The following is a 17,971-nucleotide window of genomic DNA, read 5'->3' on the forward strand; positions in this document are numbered from 1 at the left end:
CATGCAAACGCGATTTTAAAATTTTTCAAAATACTTCCCGTTCACTCAACCCCCCATGAATTCCATTAGGGGACTGCACGCTATTTCGTAGCCAAACTTGAAGTCGTTTTCATAGCGATGTTCAAAAAACAGTCGAAAATCACAAAAAAAGTTTGATCGGAGCCATTTCTCAAAGGCTTATGTATCTTATGGAGGATTAAAAAGGAGGTAAATTTCAATTTTCAAAGTTATTCCTGAAAAACCAAAACACGGGAACGGATAACTGAGAACAGACGACAAAAAAAAATTTGATGCTGATTCGTTCTATACCTGTCCTGTAGGACCCACCGTTACCGAGATATAAAATTTTTATACAAGCGTAAGTCCTAAATTAAAAGGACAAAACTTTTATTTCCTCCAAAGCAAAGCTATTAGCTAATACCTAGACTATCAAGCCGTTAAAATTGTTTCACTTAGCGCCTATGACATTTTCTGCACGTGTCGCACTTGTCGCCACTAACTAATTTCTTATTCGCCTTGTAGTTTTATGACCTCCGAATATATTCTCTAATTCGCGGAAAAAGAACTGTATTATTGCCACTTTAGTTAAAATACGATATTTTTATGACTTATTAATAATAATAAGCGACTTTTATTTCAGATAATAGCATAACAAACATACATAATACAGAGACCAATTAGTTGTACCGTCAACTGGCGCAGCCTAGCTACTCTACTGAACCAGTGTGTAGCACAATATTACTAAACAAAATTAAAAAAGAAATTGATGATGACGTCCTATCCCAGCTACGAATCTCTACAGCAAATTCTGTAGATGCAGTAATTCTTTCTTATATTTAATTTTAAACGTATTACAATTTAAATTTGAGGCATAGTTAAAACTTCCTTAGCCTTGACATTCCTGTTATGTATTTCGAGCCTAAACACTATTCGTTCCCGAATGGAGGTGCATTTATAGTCTTTACTAAAAAAGTACATAAATGTAGTCTTCTACGAGATTCCATTCTAAACCACCCAATCTGTTCATACAAATTAGAATTATCATCATATTTTCTTAAGCCATACAAAAAACAGACACATATAGAAAATTACAGTAATTAAAATTTTATAAGTCAACGCACAACTTTTTCCTTAACTTTTGACCTAAAATTTGTCTGTTACTGTATAATTTTTTTAATGCCGTATATGTCATTTGAAATATGCTTTTTAAATAAATGCCCAAGTTTTTAGCATTTTTAACGAAGTTAAACACTGTGCCTTCAATTAAAATATTTCAAGAATTTTAGATCATATTCTTATTTTTATTACCAAAAAATAATAAGGAATATTTTGTAGTGTTTAACAGATCATCATCATCAAAACAATAATAAATTCGTGTATAACTTCCAATAAACGTTGTGAAGGTTATGTAAAAGCAAACACTGAAAACTATTGAACTAAAGTCAGCAGCCGCGTTGGTTGTCGAACGTCGCTGGTCAAAAGCGGCATTTAAAATGACATTTTTCGCAACTAAAGGTTATTATTATTATTATTATCGTATGGCAATAACACAGTCTAGTTTTAAATGTTAATGTTTACAAAGGTTAAATCTTAATATCTAGGTTTTCAATCCAAACAACAGCCGATGGAGTGGCCCTCAAGAAGGCTGTTGTCGTACACTGGCTCTGTCTTTTTTCGCACTCGTATGCTAGGTAGCGGATGGTTTGTCGCCTTCCACAGTCGCAGCAGTTGGTTTCTGATTTGCCCCATTTGTGCAGAGAGTCCGCACAAACACCGCATTCTGTACGGATCCGATTTAGGGAGCACCAGGTTCCTCTCGGTAGTGTAGAACCTGGAACAGTTTGGTTAACGTGGAAAACGCTGCAGATACCTGGAGGAACGCTATTTTGCCACATCTGAGCCCATTCGTCTTGTAGGTGGAAGTTATTGGATATAAGCGCTGCCGCTGTTTGAATTGGAGGTTTTCCGGAGCGGAGCCTGTGCCCTAGTTGAGCGATATCTTCATGGATTTGGAGTTGGGGATTGTTTTGTATTTTTCTAAATTCTCTGCAGAGAGCTTCCGATCGCCGGAGATGGGCTGGTGGAATGTTGCAGAGCGCGGGGAGCCAATACGTGGGTGTGGATTTGATGGTTCCACTGATCATTCTAAGTGAGTTGTGGATTTGGACATCCACTAGTTTTGAGTGAGGGCTATTCGTCCAGACAGCAGCGCAGTATTCGGCCGAGGAGTAAACAAGGCCAAGAACGGAACATCGGAGCGTTTCGGCTGAGGCACCCCAGCGGGTGCCACACAGTTTGGATATTATGTTGTTTCTTGTCTTAAGTTTGGCGGCTACGTTGCTTAAATGCTTTTTAAAGGAGAGTGTACGGTCTAAGGTGACGCCCAGGTATTTCGGGTGCTTGTTATGTTTTAGTCGGGTTCCGTTAAATTCGACGTTCAGTTCTGTGTTCGCCAACTTGTTGTTAAGGTGGAAGCAAGAAGTTTCAATCTCCATTTCGCAAAGAAATCATTCATGGCCATCAGATCTTCGCACAGTACATCTTCTGCAACGTGCAGGTTTTTATGTCTGAAGCCAAGAGCCATGTCGTCGGCATAGTTAAATTTTTTAGAGCGAGTTTCAGGTAGGTCTGACACATAAAGGTTAAATAGCAGAGGGGCAAGGACGGACCCCTGCGGTAAACCATTATTTAGTACTCTCTTTTTACTTGATTGATCATTCAAATGCACTTGGAATGAGCGATTGCTAAGCATGTTGTCGAGAAGGCTTGTAGTTGCTTTGCATCTGGTGATGTTCAGAAGTTTGTATATAAGACCCTGGCGCCAGACCGTATCATAAGCCGCGGTTAAATCTATGAAAACGATTGCCGATTTCTCCTGATTTTGGAAACCAGCTTCTATGAAGGTTGTAAGGTTGAGAACTTGATCGCAGCAGCTTCGGTTTTTTCTGAATCCCGCCTGCTCTATTGGGATATGCAGCATGATTATATCGGATATGCGGTTGTATATAAGTTTTTCCAGTAGTTTATAGCAGGAGTTGAGTAATGCGATGGGTCTATAGCTCTCGGGTCTGTCTTTATCTTTACCAGGCTTGAGCAATGAGATTATTTTTGAGTTTTTTAGTTTTGGTGGTATATAGCCATTGTGGAGAATCTCAGAGTAGAACTTAGCCAGCCAAGCCTTTGTTACAGATCCACTATAGGACAAGAACTCTACATGCAACCCATCATAGCCGGGCGCTTTACCTGTTTTCATTTCCTTTATAGCGTTTTCAATCTCCTCTGTTGAAAAGGGTTTAGCGAAATCGGATTCTCTTGTGATGGTCTTTTTTAGCTGGGATAGCTCTTTTCTAATTTTGGTTGTGTGACTTTTGTCGTTGGGCGCTCTGGAAGTTGAAACAATATGGTCCGCTATCTGATCTGCGGATACCGCGGGGTCGTTTCTCACAGGTGGAGAACCTGATCCGAGTTTTCTTATGAGGCTCCAGGCTTTTCGGCTCGAGTGTTCGAAGTCCACATTGGCGACGGTTTGGAACCATTTATCACGTCTAGCGTTGTCAAGGCTCTGCAGTATTTCGTCAGCGAGATCAGGGTCTCCGCTGTTGAGATATTCCTCATATAAGGATTGACTGTCCTCATGCCAGCCGGGAATGTACTCTTTTCTATATCCTCGAGAGATGGACTTTTTTGCGGCGGCGATCACCGCTCCTCAGAATCTGTCATAATTTTTGGGCTTGCAACTACTTTCCATCATGCCCATGGCTCAGCCACATACGTCAGGAGCACTATAAAAAATGCATCCTTAGTATCATCCAAGTGCACGAACAGTGTCTACATAATAACCGTCAAGATCGGCCTTCTCTCGATAATCAATGTGTACAAGCCGCCTGGTATGACCTAGCCGGAAGCAGCTTTACCAATGGAAACTCGCCCCGCGGTCTATATTGGTGACTTCAACAGCCACAGCACTGCCTGGGGCTACCTTAATGAAGACGTTGCTGGTACCGAATTAACCAGCTGGGCGGAGATCAGTAATCTCTACCTAGTTCACGATGCCAAGCAGCCAGGGACATTTAAATCCGCCGCCTGGAACAGAGACTCTAACCCCGATCTTTGCTTTGTCACCAGAAAACTAGACAACACCCCCATAGCAACAGAAAGGAAAGTGCTGTCATGCTTTCCCCATAGCCAACATAGGCCTGTTCTGGTGACAGTAGGAGTCCAAATCCCACTTATAAATTCAACACCAAAGCCAAGATGGAATTTCAATAAAGCAACTAAAGGTTTTGTTATTGGATAACCGATTTTTATGAAGGATATATAAGAAACTTTAAGTTTTTCTAACAGTTGTTATAGTTTAAAAAAAAACCATTGGTGCTACAGATAGCAAAACACTTTAAGTTTCATAATAATGCATCCAAAAACGTTTCTGTTTCGGTACTAGTTTTCCAGCAATGCAAACTTTATCTGGATTTTTATAAACAACTAAACACATTTCTTGCAAGAGGGTTTTACTAGTTAACTAGTTTACTAGCTAAAAAAAATCATGGGATATAAATTTTTTAAGGTTTTTGCAAAAATTACGTTTCAAAGTGCTCAAAATAATATAAAATTATTGAACAGTTGTTAAGTTTCCAGTGTTAATAAAATAGGCAATCGAAACGAAACCACAACTATTAAACAAAATATTTTTTGGGCTATACGATGTGTGTGACATTCGCTTCTCTATACGGGGATCTCCGCTCCTATTATAACTACAGCAAAAGGATAAAAGTTTTAGAGGAAAATATCGGCGAAAAACCTAAAATTGTGGATTTCGTTGTTCGCCAGTAAATCCAAAATAGTTAAATTGACAGCTATCAAATTTGGAAATAGTTCAAACACTTTTTAACACGAGTAAGATGTATGACATGTCCCAATCGTCTTAACTCACAAGTACAAAAAATATTTTATCGCACTTCGTAAAGTTAGGTCTTAATTATTTTCAAGATTTATTTGTCATCTTTTTTTTTCATCTAAGGAGGGCTCTGACTTTGACATTAAATAATTCAAAGTAACAAAGTTTTCTTTCATCAAAATAAACAGATTGTTGAAACCTGTAGTAAATGATGGGTATTTTAAATTTGACATATTGAACTCCGAGACATAGAGTTTTTAGATACATTAGCGGAAATACATTTTGCTAGGGTTGTACGAAAAACAGTCACCAATTGCTGAAAAAAATGCAAATGGACATTATTTTGCCAATCGGTAAATTGATAACCAGGTTATACTTAGGTGTTATATTACATTACTTGTAAATTGTTTCCGAAGCAATTTTCTGTTTCAATTTGTATCTAACTTGTAGGTTCTTCAAGTTCAAGTTAGCAACGACCTTTCCGACTTACTATTTTCAAAAAATGCACAGAAAAAATTGTAAGGTGTCCTGCAATTCTTACAGGGAAAACAGTATAGAGCAATTTTTTTATTACATCCACAAACCCATTCACTTTTTCAATGGTAATATGATACTGTCATACCTTTTGCTTTTAATTCTAACTTTTTTTCGTATGAATATTTAAAAAATGTTTTCGCATTAATTAAATTAAAGAGTACCTCCATAGGTCACAGTGAATATAAATGTGGCTCGGCTAAAAAACAATTCGGCGACATAGCGCAGTTTTTTTATCATTATAACGATTCGAATGAATTTTATGTTGATAAGAGAAAATATTTTAGTTAGACAATTTAATTATGGTTTTTTTTGTAGGTTCTTAATTTCTTGGGAGCCCTGGAGCACTGCAGCGCATATGCACCAGTCAACGGTGAGAGTTCGTAATTTGATGTGAACTGTTGACTAGTTTTTGCATTTTTTTATGTCTTACTTATTTATGTCTATGTTAAATAAATCATGGCCTACTTATAGAATATTCAAGAAACTTCAAGAAACGATTTTAAGAAAAAACGTACTACTTATTGAAATACAACATTGATAATTTCAATGATGCATTTGTGCACGGAACTGGAAATTTTCAACTCTTTTTTAAAAAATCCAATACGGCGATTAAGACATGTCATACACGCTATTCTTAGTCGTCTTCAAAAAATGTGTCCATAATGTCACATTTTGACAGCGGTCAATTTATCTCTTTTGGATATAATGGCGAAAAACGAAACTAATCTCAAACGATCGTAAAACTGAAACCGGTTGTCAAATACACTAAGTTTCCTTTAAAACTTTCCCCATTTAACCTTTCTTGTGGTTATAAGATTGCATAACTACTAGCTATATCGCCTTAACCGACAACCTAGAGGGGGTAAAAAATGATCCACCTTTGCTTAGTGTGACCCGGAAAAAAAGAAGATTCTAACGGTGTAAACACAACCAAAACCGATCCCCCCACACCCGCCACCCCCTTTGGAGCCCGAACTCCAAGAACTCATTAAGCGAATGTTCGATATCTGGATTATAAACGATAGTGGTAATTCCCTTGAAAATCCCGGTTTCGCGGAGGGGGAGCGTTTGTTTTTCCGCCGCCATTATCATTTTTTCCACTCAAACTTCCTAGGAACGGGGAGGCGGCCGCGTTCAATATGCCCGGAACCTATACCCGCATATACCACGATCGCTAAATTTATGGGCTGCCACAATTAATAACCGATCAATCAACAAGGGATTACAAAAGCATACGCTCTCCATCATTAATGGAAGGCTCCGAACTCAATCACTGCCATCGCGATGCTACCTTAGATTATATGTTCGCAACAGATTGCTCTAATAGTTTTCCCGGTGAAAAATACCCTTACGAACGGGGTATTGAGTAGCGCGGGGAAGGTTAATGGGTTTTTTTTTATGAAAAATAGCTCTAGTTTTCTTCTCGTCAGATTTCGGAATATACAATTTTGGCTTTTTTTACAACCCGTAATCTTTCCACGGGAGTAGATTTGTAAAATTTCTCTTTCAAACGACCCAAGCCGCATATCGCTTTGGGTGTTTTGAGTCACGTGACTTAACCTTACAATTTTTGGGGCCGTTGCCAACAGAATTTAAACTCAGACTAGACATTAGGGATATTCCGATACTAGTAAATACGAGTAGGTACTTGATACTTTCGATTCGGTACCAAGTATTTATAGCATCGAATCAATCTTGCGATACTTAGTCGGTCTCGAAACAAAAGTACTTGGTATCAAATCGAATCAGCCTCACCATTTAAAAAGAAAACCGAACGCACTAGACAAACATAATCTCTCTCTGATCTATGGTGACGCGTTGTCTCGCGCCGGCCAAGCCGAACTCGTCCGACTTCACTCGACCGAGCCCGAACCAAAAGCGAGAAAGACGTCCGCCCTTCATTTTTTTTCAATGTCAATCAACATAAATTGAAACATACAAGAGATTGCTTACGCATAATTTTATTTATTGTAATCATCGGCTTATTATTCCAATGTTATCATAGAATTTTTTGTTTAAAGTACGTGCTTAACGTGACGCAAACCTTTATAATAAAAGTTTTCTTTTCCTTCTTAATTTTGTTTTAATTATTGTCCTTCAACGTTCATTGTTAAGTTTCCTTAAAATAAATAAAAAGATAATAAAGTGCTAAAAGTATCGATATGAGTAAGTATCGATTACCTTAGGAGTATTTATTTGAGTAGTATCGAAAAAAGATTTTTGAGTACTATCGAAATGAGTAGGTACTTTAATGGTATCGGAACATCCCTACTAGACATATAGAGGCCCTGCCTATGCTGACAGTACAGGAACTCATGAAGCTACTATCTAAAATTTTTTTGAGAAGTTCCATTCAACATGCGCATGAGCGAGATTTAAAATTCCGTTTTTAACCAGTGGCAGCTCTAATGGCAAATTCTGACGTTGAACCCATAAGACCTTGCGGCTTTCAACAAACAACATGACCGCTGACATGTTTGGATGCAGCATTTTTTCGGCAGTATTTTCTCAAAATATGTCGAAATACCATTAAATTTTCAATAGTCAACGTGTAGAAAAGCAGTGCATAATTGCAGCACCCGTCTCGGCGTCAGTATAATTCTGTAATTAATTTGGCGTTTTTGTTCTTGGCGTTGCCGAGTATGTTCGGATTTCAGAGATTGATGTTGCGTTCTTATTAAAATTAATCAATTTTCCATAAAAATTACGGCAATGTAGCAACTCAGACAGTTGGGGGGTAACGCAAAGAAACTTGCACCGGCTACTGTAATACTTTGTTTCTACTCCCGTCTGTGAAATACCTAATTACCTACCGATCTAGCGTGCGGGAAGCGTCACTTTACTACGTCAGTTTTATTTCCCCGAGATCCGAGCCACTTCGGACATTTCCGGGATTTTACCGCACGGGTTTGGGAGCAATCGGATGATTTCGGAGATATTTCCCACGCCTTGAATTTGACGTTTGTCAATTCTGACGGACATGTCAGTGAATGTATTCGTGTTGTTTTGCGAAAATGTACCCAAAAACTGACGGTCGTAGAAAAAGTATAGTTCGGTAAACTTTTTAAGTCACTCGTGAGTCAGATGCCGTTTCCCGCACTTGTTGCATAATATACTATTATAAGACTTCTGGATTCCTCCTGAGTCGGTTTTTGTTGACTCGAACTTGTTAACGTCTCGCCTTGACTGACAAGCTCTGAAGAAGCCAATAGGAGGAATCCAGAAGTTTTATAAAAAGGATCAACCCCTTTACGAAAATATCATAGCCACCTGCAGCGCATCAATTTTTACCGTACTATATTGTCTTATAGCTAGATGCTCCTACTAAAAGAAATCTCATAGGTCATTCATAAAATTGAGTGTTGAGTGTCGCAGAAAATAATTTCCCAAGAGGGACAACATATCATTAACATGCGAGGTTACAATGTTACAATATCAAGATTTTCATAGCGTTATATTTATGTTTAAATAATTATTTTTTAATATCCACAATGGCAGATTTTTTGAAGGCAAAATATGATACCTTTAACCTGCACAATAAGATTAAAGATGATAATAACGACAGGATGACGGGCGTCGAAGAGAGATTTTCCATAATGAAAGAGAAACCTGAATGATATGGAGGGGGAAGTCCATATATAAATAGAGAGGCGATTATGCACGCCATAAAGCTCGCTAGAACCGATTACCGGGACAATGTTCATGCTGCAATGTTAAAAATAAAAGCTGAACACTTTTCAACATCGTATACAAAACGGGAAAAATACCATCTGATTGAAATAGAGATATTTCTAAGGATGATACCCATTAGAATTTATAAAAAATGTGATATCCACGTCTATGACCCTCAATTTTGATATAAAAATGGTGTTGGTGCGAGAGAAGCCTTGTTTTCTCTAAATGTTCTCACCCAGAGGTGTAGAGACATGAATGATTTTGATGAGCTTTTGGTAATACTGTCCACCACAAACTAATACAAACCCTAAAATCCCGTGGCATGGACAAAAGAGATCACAGTATCATCAATGATCTGTATTGGAACCAAATAGCTGAAATTAACATTCAGAATACATCAAAATAATGACAGGCATCCGTCAAGGTTGCATATTAGCCCCACTTTTGTTTAATATATGTATACTCTGAAGAAATAATTGGAGAAGCACATGACGAAGAAACGAAAGGAATTATCATTAATTGAAGCTCAATAACTAACATCAGATATGCGGATGATACAGTAACACTATCTGACAATTTAATGAAATTACAGAGTATGCCTGGGTGCTACAATGAATGAAAGTTGCGACCCCCAAATTGAAATAAAATTCAGGATGGAGCAGGTTCGACCAACATTTATAAGCATATAGAAACACAAACTGTTCCTCATATCTAGCCTTAATGTACAACTTAAGATACGAGTGGTGAGTTGTTACATAATGCTTGTACTGCTCTATGGTTGCGAGAGTTGGACCTTAGAGACACAACTAGAAAAGCGATTAGAAGAGTATCAAACGCCGAAGTTTTCAACAGGATAACTTAAAGAAAGGAGCTGCTGTAAAATATTAAAACCCGTAAAGGGGAGACCAGGCGATAGGTTGAACTTGTTAAAATTGATTATCAAAAGCAACAGATCAGTTGAACGACGCCAAAATTCATAACTGGAAATAGTTGGACATGTTAAAAAAACAATTAACTTTAAAGTCACACGAATAATGTTGTTAGACGTAGGCATTCCTTTTATAGAAAAAACGGCAAAAAACAACTGCTACCAAATAAGAAAATAGTTAAGGGACAAGTGGAAATTTGGCAAAAGCGTGAGCTGAATCGGAATTAAGCAATTAAACTTTTGTCGTCCTTCTTAAATTACCTTCGTTTCTTGTTCTTCGTCATTTTCTCCCAATAAAGGAAAATGTATATGCCGACCTCGGCACTAGCAACCAATGCAATTCATTTATCGTTAAGTAGCAAACAATAAGAAAAACAGGTAACTAAACATAAGTCATTTATAAAATTGCTATTGACATATCTTCAGCATTCCTTCTGCGTCGGTTGATGATGAATGGAATTTGCTGACGTCTCGCCAATCTTCTTCAGAACTTAACTGAAGCAGTTTCGGTTAAACTCCGATGAATCGCACTGGCTGTTTTTTTGCCAATCATCCTGTTGGCTTCTTCAGAACTTAACTGAAACTGTTGTGTTTGATGATTAAATAAGAGCGATTAAAAATACCCTTTTCTATTAATAGAAAAGAAATTTTTCGTTGTTATTAGAAAAAAGTCTAAAAGTCCACCCAGAAAAAAGTTGTTGCGGTTTTTGTAACCTTTAGCCCACAAACGTTAGGTCCATGGGCAAACTTTCGGGTCCATTCCGTTCAGAGGCTTTGGCTCGGTTACGGATTTTTTCTCGACGTATAGAAAACTAGGTCTTATTTTAGACGTATAGTATGCTGTTATAGTTTGGCCCACTAATTTCGAGGCGCCCTGTATATTTGTGTGTCAGCCGGTCGAAGAATAATACATATATATATATATATATATATATATATATATATATATATATATATATATATATATATATATATATATATATATATATATATATATATATATATATATATATATATATATATATATATATATATATATATATATATATATATATATATATATATATATATATATATATATATATATATATATATATATATATATATATATATATATATGATGACACTATATTCCGGGATATCATCCGTTCGCTCGTTGAACTCCGACTGGAATCCTGCATCCGACTGGAATCCTGCAGACGTTTCGCCAAAATCTCACTTGGCATCTTCAATGCTCGCGCTCCGAAAACACTCCGAAAACACTTCGAACAGTGTTCGAAGTAGTTATTCACGCCAGTTGGTGGCCGTTTATTTTGGAATTGGTTAAGGATCAAATTGGAACCAGAGTTTATTTGTTTGTGATTTTAAGTCATAGCATATGTGCTGGTATGTCACCTAAATGGAATAAATCTTTGACGGAAGTCGGCAATGGGCGAATGGTCCTAGTAATCGTGCCCAGCGTTACGTACATTGTGAAAGACGAAGAATATTCGTGTTGGTAGAGGTTATTTTGTTAAACTTTTTTGAATGCTGGTTAAATTCATTTCGTTCTACAGACTTTATACAATAAATATTTGTTGTATCTGTTTCGAAAGCATTTATGAGGCAAAAAACTGTATTTATGCGAAATTTTTTCCACTAAAATAAGTTTTGGGAGTTCCGAAAGTTGACAGCCACTAATAACGTTCCCAAGTAACAGAAAACTCATCGGTCGTCGTCGTGCCAGCTCCGAGCACATGATAGACGGTGGACGTCTTCTCTGGCAGTCTCGCTGGCGCCGGAGAAAGGCTTGCAGAATCGATTGCACCAGGACCGCGGACGAACTAGGATCTCTATCAGACATTATCAGTGGCGTATCAGTTTCGATCGGTTCCGCTTTAAATGTAATCGCGTTTCAGCTGCGAAATAAATACGAGCTGCTCGTTTACCACGTTGTTAGTTGTGATTCCGCTATATCCATTCCTTAAACGAATTTCATTCATCATTCCACATGTCAAACACCAAATGCACAAAGTGCACTGATACGATACGGGTTGAAATTACTTGGGTTTATGCAGACGCTGGTAAATAAACCTATACACAAAACAGAAATTTATATTGTCCGGGATAAAGCTGAGTTTCCATCATAGACCTAACAATATATTTTTTACATTTGGATATTGCTATATAAAGCGCAACGAAAAATGTTGCCAGAAATAAAATAAACTTGAAAACTGTTATTTTATATTTAACAAAACGTCAGGAATTTGATTTAGAATATTTGGTAGTTTACTAAGGAAAGTGATATTGGGTAGAAGTAAGGTAGCTTTTACTTAATGAAAATTCATTTAACACAAATAAATTAGAACAACAAATGTTCACATTTGCACAGTTATTTATTGGTTTCTACCCTTATCAAATACAATACATCAAATACATTTGGTAAATGCACGGTCTTGCCAGAACTGTGAAAATCTGAACAGTTGTTTTTCTAATTTAATTGTGATATTCTCTGTTAAAAAGTAGCAATTTTTTAACACTAATACAGAAAAATTGTACTTTTGATAAGTAGGGTAAAGATGACAACATTTATAATAGTTGATAAAAGTTATACAGAAGCTAGAGTTAAAAAAAAACAAGTTCTCAAATTTCTTTTTTTTTGTATATTAAACAGAATCATGTACCAGTTATTTTGGAGAAATTAGCTATAGTTAAATTATATAAAGTTTATCTCTAACATATAACAGACGTAAGCCACATTTTCTGGTCCTACCTGGATTCAAATTATCGTGTTTTCCAAAATGATTTACGATTTGAAATGTTAAAAGAAAATAAACATTCATAAAATTGTAATATCGAGAATAAATCATTTCTTTACTACTGTCTCCCGAAATCTATTTTGTTGGTAAGAAATTATGACTATTTTAAATATAAAATCCGAAAATATCCAAACATGTCTTGCTTAGCAAGTTCCACTTTCCATTTTTTCTGAGATCTATTCCTGGAAGACTGTTTTTCGTAAGATGTTTTCATAGAAGCTGTACCCTCTGACCAAATTTATTGTCATAATCTGTAAAAATTACAACTGAACTGATTGCTGGAATTTTTCCCTCCTAAATGCAATAAGCCACATCTTTTCCGAAATATTATCAACTGAGAAGCTCAAAATAATGAATAATTCAAAACGTCAAATTGCAAAATAGTCTGGGTTTGAATGCATTCACTTCGTAGGTATGCAACTAACATGCATCTCAGATTAATCCACTTATATTGAAATACGTTGTTTATTTGCATCGGGTAATAGACGAATTAGTAGTGTATTTTAAGATGCTTTAAGACATAACGAGCCATATTATTATATCGCGTTTTGTTCTATTTCGGGAAAAGGGATAAATGAAAACCCGGCTCATTTTTAATTCCCTTTCGGTCACAAAATCGTCCGTACAAAATTCTGCAGATAGTCGCAGCTTTCCTTAGAAAGTAGACCCGACCAAACTCGATAACGATTTCTGAATTCCCACGAGACGCGACGCTGGAGCTTTATCCGATATAGAGTCGCTCTAGGTTTATTGAGTATTGTGTCACTTCGATGACTTAACACGGACGATTGCCCCTTTTCGGCTTTTCTCGCTTATGTGACCGTTTTGAGATGGCGTTAACAAAATAATCATATAATGAAAACTATAAAATTTGAAAGTCGAATGTACCGCAATAGCGAGTTTTTTTTCAAAACTTCTGGGAGTAAAGTACCATTGATTGATTGACACATGTCGTAAATGATCTGATCTCCTCATTCTACCTGAATAAGGGACAATAACACATTACAAGTGGATCTAATTTTTTATGGTGTGTGGTTTCTCGAAAACTACGCAACACTTACTATAAAATTCATTTTTATCGTATTTAAAGTGTAATGTGAAAAGCAAAATTTTAATTTTTAATTGAATCTACTGCAGGAACAGTTAGCTTAAGGGACAATTTTTTACATCAATAACCACATTACCCACATAACGTGTCACATATACTAAATAGTTGCTATTAAAATACTTTTAAAAAGTCATAACTTGAATTTTATTCAAATGTGTTTTACCTAATGCGCAGCCGCAAAAACTTCCTGAGGCCACTGATGCTTTAAAAAAGACGCACAGCGAATGGTATAGAGCTGATTGGTTGAAATCTTTCAGCGCAAGCAGAAAGTCAAGTCTCAGAAATCCCGAAACGACTTCAGTGGAACGGCTCCGAGGATTTATCAAGATTGCGATCCAACATTTTTTTCCATTTTAAAAGAGGTTGGGACCAAATACAAATTTAAAGCAAAATACGACGCAGATGAATCTGGTCTCTCGAATGTACCTTGCGTTCAATTTATCTTGATAACATTCTAATTGACTGTAACTTTTTCGTTTGTAAAGATACCAAGGTAAGCCAAAACACAAAATGTAGAGGTAGTAGCTAAGAATATCTTACTGAAATTACAATGATGTAATATTTGAGTCCACTCGTTTTTGACAAATCGGCAAAAATAGGAAATTTTATATATAATTTCAAAATGTGCCGTGACTGACTGCAACAACAATAATGATATCTAAATTAAAGTACAACAAAAATACTAAAAATAACAAGACACACTAAAGTAAAAAAATCTTTAACTATTTTAAATACTGCCCGTATGTGACCACTATTTTCCTGAACACATTTTTCATACACTCTAATTGTATGATTTGTAATTGTATTTTCTCGTAACTGATTGATTGCCTCTGAAATCTTTTGCCGAAGTTCCAGGACATTATTAAAATGAGTTCTTGCACAACATTATGAGGAGGGGCACCGTTTTGCTACCATATAATCAGCGCTGATATATTTAGGAGTAGAGTAAATAATCTTCTATATATTGTTCTGTGCTCTAAAAGTTGCAAATAACGATTTCCGATTAACTTTTGATCTATGAATATCGGACCCAAAATATGCCTATCTATGAGACCACACCATACATTCATTGATTGGTACCCCTAGGTTTTCTGCAAATGTCTCTGTCAGCCTTCAGAAAGTATACTTTGTGCATATTACTCCTTTTACGGATGCCAAATTCGCGAAAAACCATTTTAATGACACTATCAATTTTCTAACATATAAACCTACATCATATATTTTTAAATAGAACATCCAGTATATTATATATGTGTTTAATAGAATATCCTATTCCGATATGATGTAACACACTTTATAAATTGTTATATTTTAGTCCGCCCGTTTTTGACAATTCGGTAAAAATAGGAAATTTTGATATATTGGTAAACAACGTTGATGGTTACAATGGACAATTCTTTAACCATCAACAAACATATTTTTATTTGTCAGTCGGGGCGCTGTTTGAAATTATAGAAAAATTTCCTATTTTTGCCGAATTGTCAAAAACGGGCGGACTAAAACATAACAAAATATAAAGTGTGTTACATCATTGTAATCGGAATAGGATATTCTATTAAACACATATATAACATACAGGGTGTTCCATTAAAAAATATATGATGTAGGTTTATATGTCAGAAAATTGATAGTGTTTTATTTAATACGTCACTTGGAAAAAAACTTGTTTTTTTTTGTTTACCTTGATATCTCTAAAAACAAAAAAGTTACAGCCAATTAAAATGTTATCAAGATAAATTGAACGCATGGTACCAACGAAGTTACCCAAAGTTATCACTCCAAAAGGCCAACGACCAATGTAAATAAACCTGTAAGCGGCTTTAGAGCTCGTGGAATTGAGCCTGTTGACCCTCTCAATAATAACTGAACGTATGCTGCGCGAAGCGAATGCTGCTGTTATGAAAAATTTTGATACTGTCAGAATGTCATTAGGCAAATCAGAAATATTGTTTCTAGAATTGTTCATTGTTATTATGAGATCTTCCGCCGCAGATATTATGTTATTATTATTAACGCGTATGGATAGTGGGAACAGTCCGGCCAAAGAGTGAAAAATATCCTTTATGCCCGTATCGGCCCCAATAAACACCCTAATCAACTGTTAAGAAACTCTTGATTAACGCTTACTGGTAGTTTACTTGATTGACGTAGATACCATTTATTAGTTATATATTTTATACATCTCATCTTCCATTACGTCCATTTTAGCAAATAGCAATTCTGTTTTTTTCTACTTTTTTAACGCAAACTGCCACCACCACAACTTAAGCTCAGTTTTTAAGCTAATAATAGACGGATTATCTTAATAAAGAGCCAAAATGCGTCAGTGAGCTTAACTATAGATTTATATATATAAAATTACATTGGTGGATAAGAATATAACTGCTTAACTATTTGGGATATTTGATGAAGAAGATTAAACATGATTTTCATTAGTGTAACATCATACAGACAAAATTTACCACGTTGCCGTAAGTAGCCCAAAAATATGTAGTTCTTAGATCGGCATGATGAATACGTTGGCTAAAAAAATATAAATCTGTTACTACACCCGATTTAATAATTCCCGATTTAATACTTCAAAAAATGATCAAATAGAGGCACATAAACGTCAGCTATTTGCACACACTTCAATTTATCCTCTTTCAACGATCATGTTAGGTCAATTACAATATCTGAACGATCTTCAAAACCTCGAATTGTCATCGTCTATTACCAATAAAATTGCATCCAGCGAGAAAACAAAGAGATAATAAAGAAAAAGAGAAACAAAAGAAAATTAAACAGAAAAAGAAACAGTTGCAAGGACAAAAGAAATCAGTTCAAGAAAATGAATCACAAACACGCCGGAAAACGTTGCCCAATGCTGCTGAAATTACAGGTATGATCTGTTCATAGATATAAGAAAGTGACCAATTACTTTTTAACAGATTATCCAAGGGTGGTCATTAACATACAATGCAACAAGATTATTACCTTAATTAATAATTAATAATTAATTAATTATTAAATTAAATAATAATAATAATAATCTTGTAAAAACGTAAAATAACATTTTAGACATATAAACACTCGCCCGTCATCTCCTCGTCTTCGACTAGAATCTTCTTGTTGCTTTAATTTGGAAGCCTGTGGCTCACTCTAGAGGAACCGTACGTATCTACTTCCATAAGGCGTTGTGGTCAACGGCTAATTCGTCTACGGGCGGATAGATGGTGGTAGTTCTTTGATACAACTTTTATTGAACTCAGGTTTATATGTGAGAAACTCAAGAGTTTGAAAAGTAAGTTAAATAAAAAAATATGACAATTGTTAATGTAATTCAACTTAGTTCCGCTTTGAAGATTTTCTTCTTTAGGGGTTTAAAAAATATATGATATTTTCTATAATTTCCAGATTGGAATACCTTTTACAACTTTTATAGAAACCCACTGTGTACTTAATTGTATATGAAATCTTTTTATTTTTTTTTAAATTATAACCAACATTGTTGTCTTCAGTCCTTATTTAGCTTAAAAATTTTTGAATATATTTAAAGTTCTTGGTTTTTGAAGCGGTTATTTTTGTTACTGCATTTACTACAAATAAACTTGTGTGGGAACATCCTTAGAATTTATAGTAAATACATGGTAAAAATATACGACATACCGACATTTCGCAGTACATACTCAGTATATAAGTAGAATAAGATATTAGGGGTCGGTAACGTATGCTTAACATATTCTAAGGAGCTGTGCAATGCAAAAAACGCAGATTCCAAGTATAATCTTCTTCTAAGTCAGCATATTCTTGTTACATACTAAGAGCGTACAATTGTTATGTGGGTATTAGAATAATTATTATTTAATATTTTTGAGTCACATCTATCAACAGAGCAAGTTTTGTATTTGAAACCGGTAAGCTTTTCCCATAATGTTGAACACTCAGATGAATCCATAAAGGCACTGTACAAAGGAACTTTTTACAAACAATATCAACATAAAAACTATAACGCAAATATAAAAACCATATGACGGCAATGCAACCAGCAG

At 35.6% G+C, this 17,971-nt stretch overlaps 1 protein-coding gene across 1 annotated transcript; it reads right to left on the reverse strand.

Annotated features, from left to right (window-relative positions):
- Positions 1-1,583: 1,583 nt before the first annotated feature.
- LOC132702463 (uncharacterized) lies at positions 1,584-2,495 on the reverse strand. Its single transcript, XM_060671134.1, has one exon. It carries the CDS (start codon positions 2,493-2,495, stop codon positions 1,584-1,586), a length of 912 nt encoding a protein of 303 aa, XP_060527117.1.
- Positions 2,496-17,971: the final 15,476 nt, after the last annotated feature.

Source organism: Cylas formicarius, unplaced genomic scaffold (assembly GCF_029955315.1).
Source record: "Cylas formicarius isolate icCylForm1 unplaced genomic scaffold, icCylForm1.1 PGA_scaffold_10__41_contigs__length_53128322, whole genome shotgun sequence".
Taxonomy (NCBI): domain Eukaryota; kingdom Metazoa; phylum Arthropoda; class Insecta; order Coleoptera; family Brentidae; genus Cylas; species Cylas formicarius.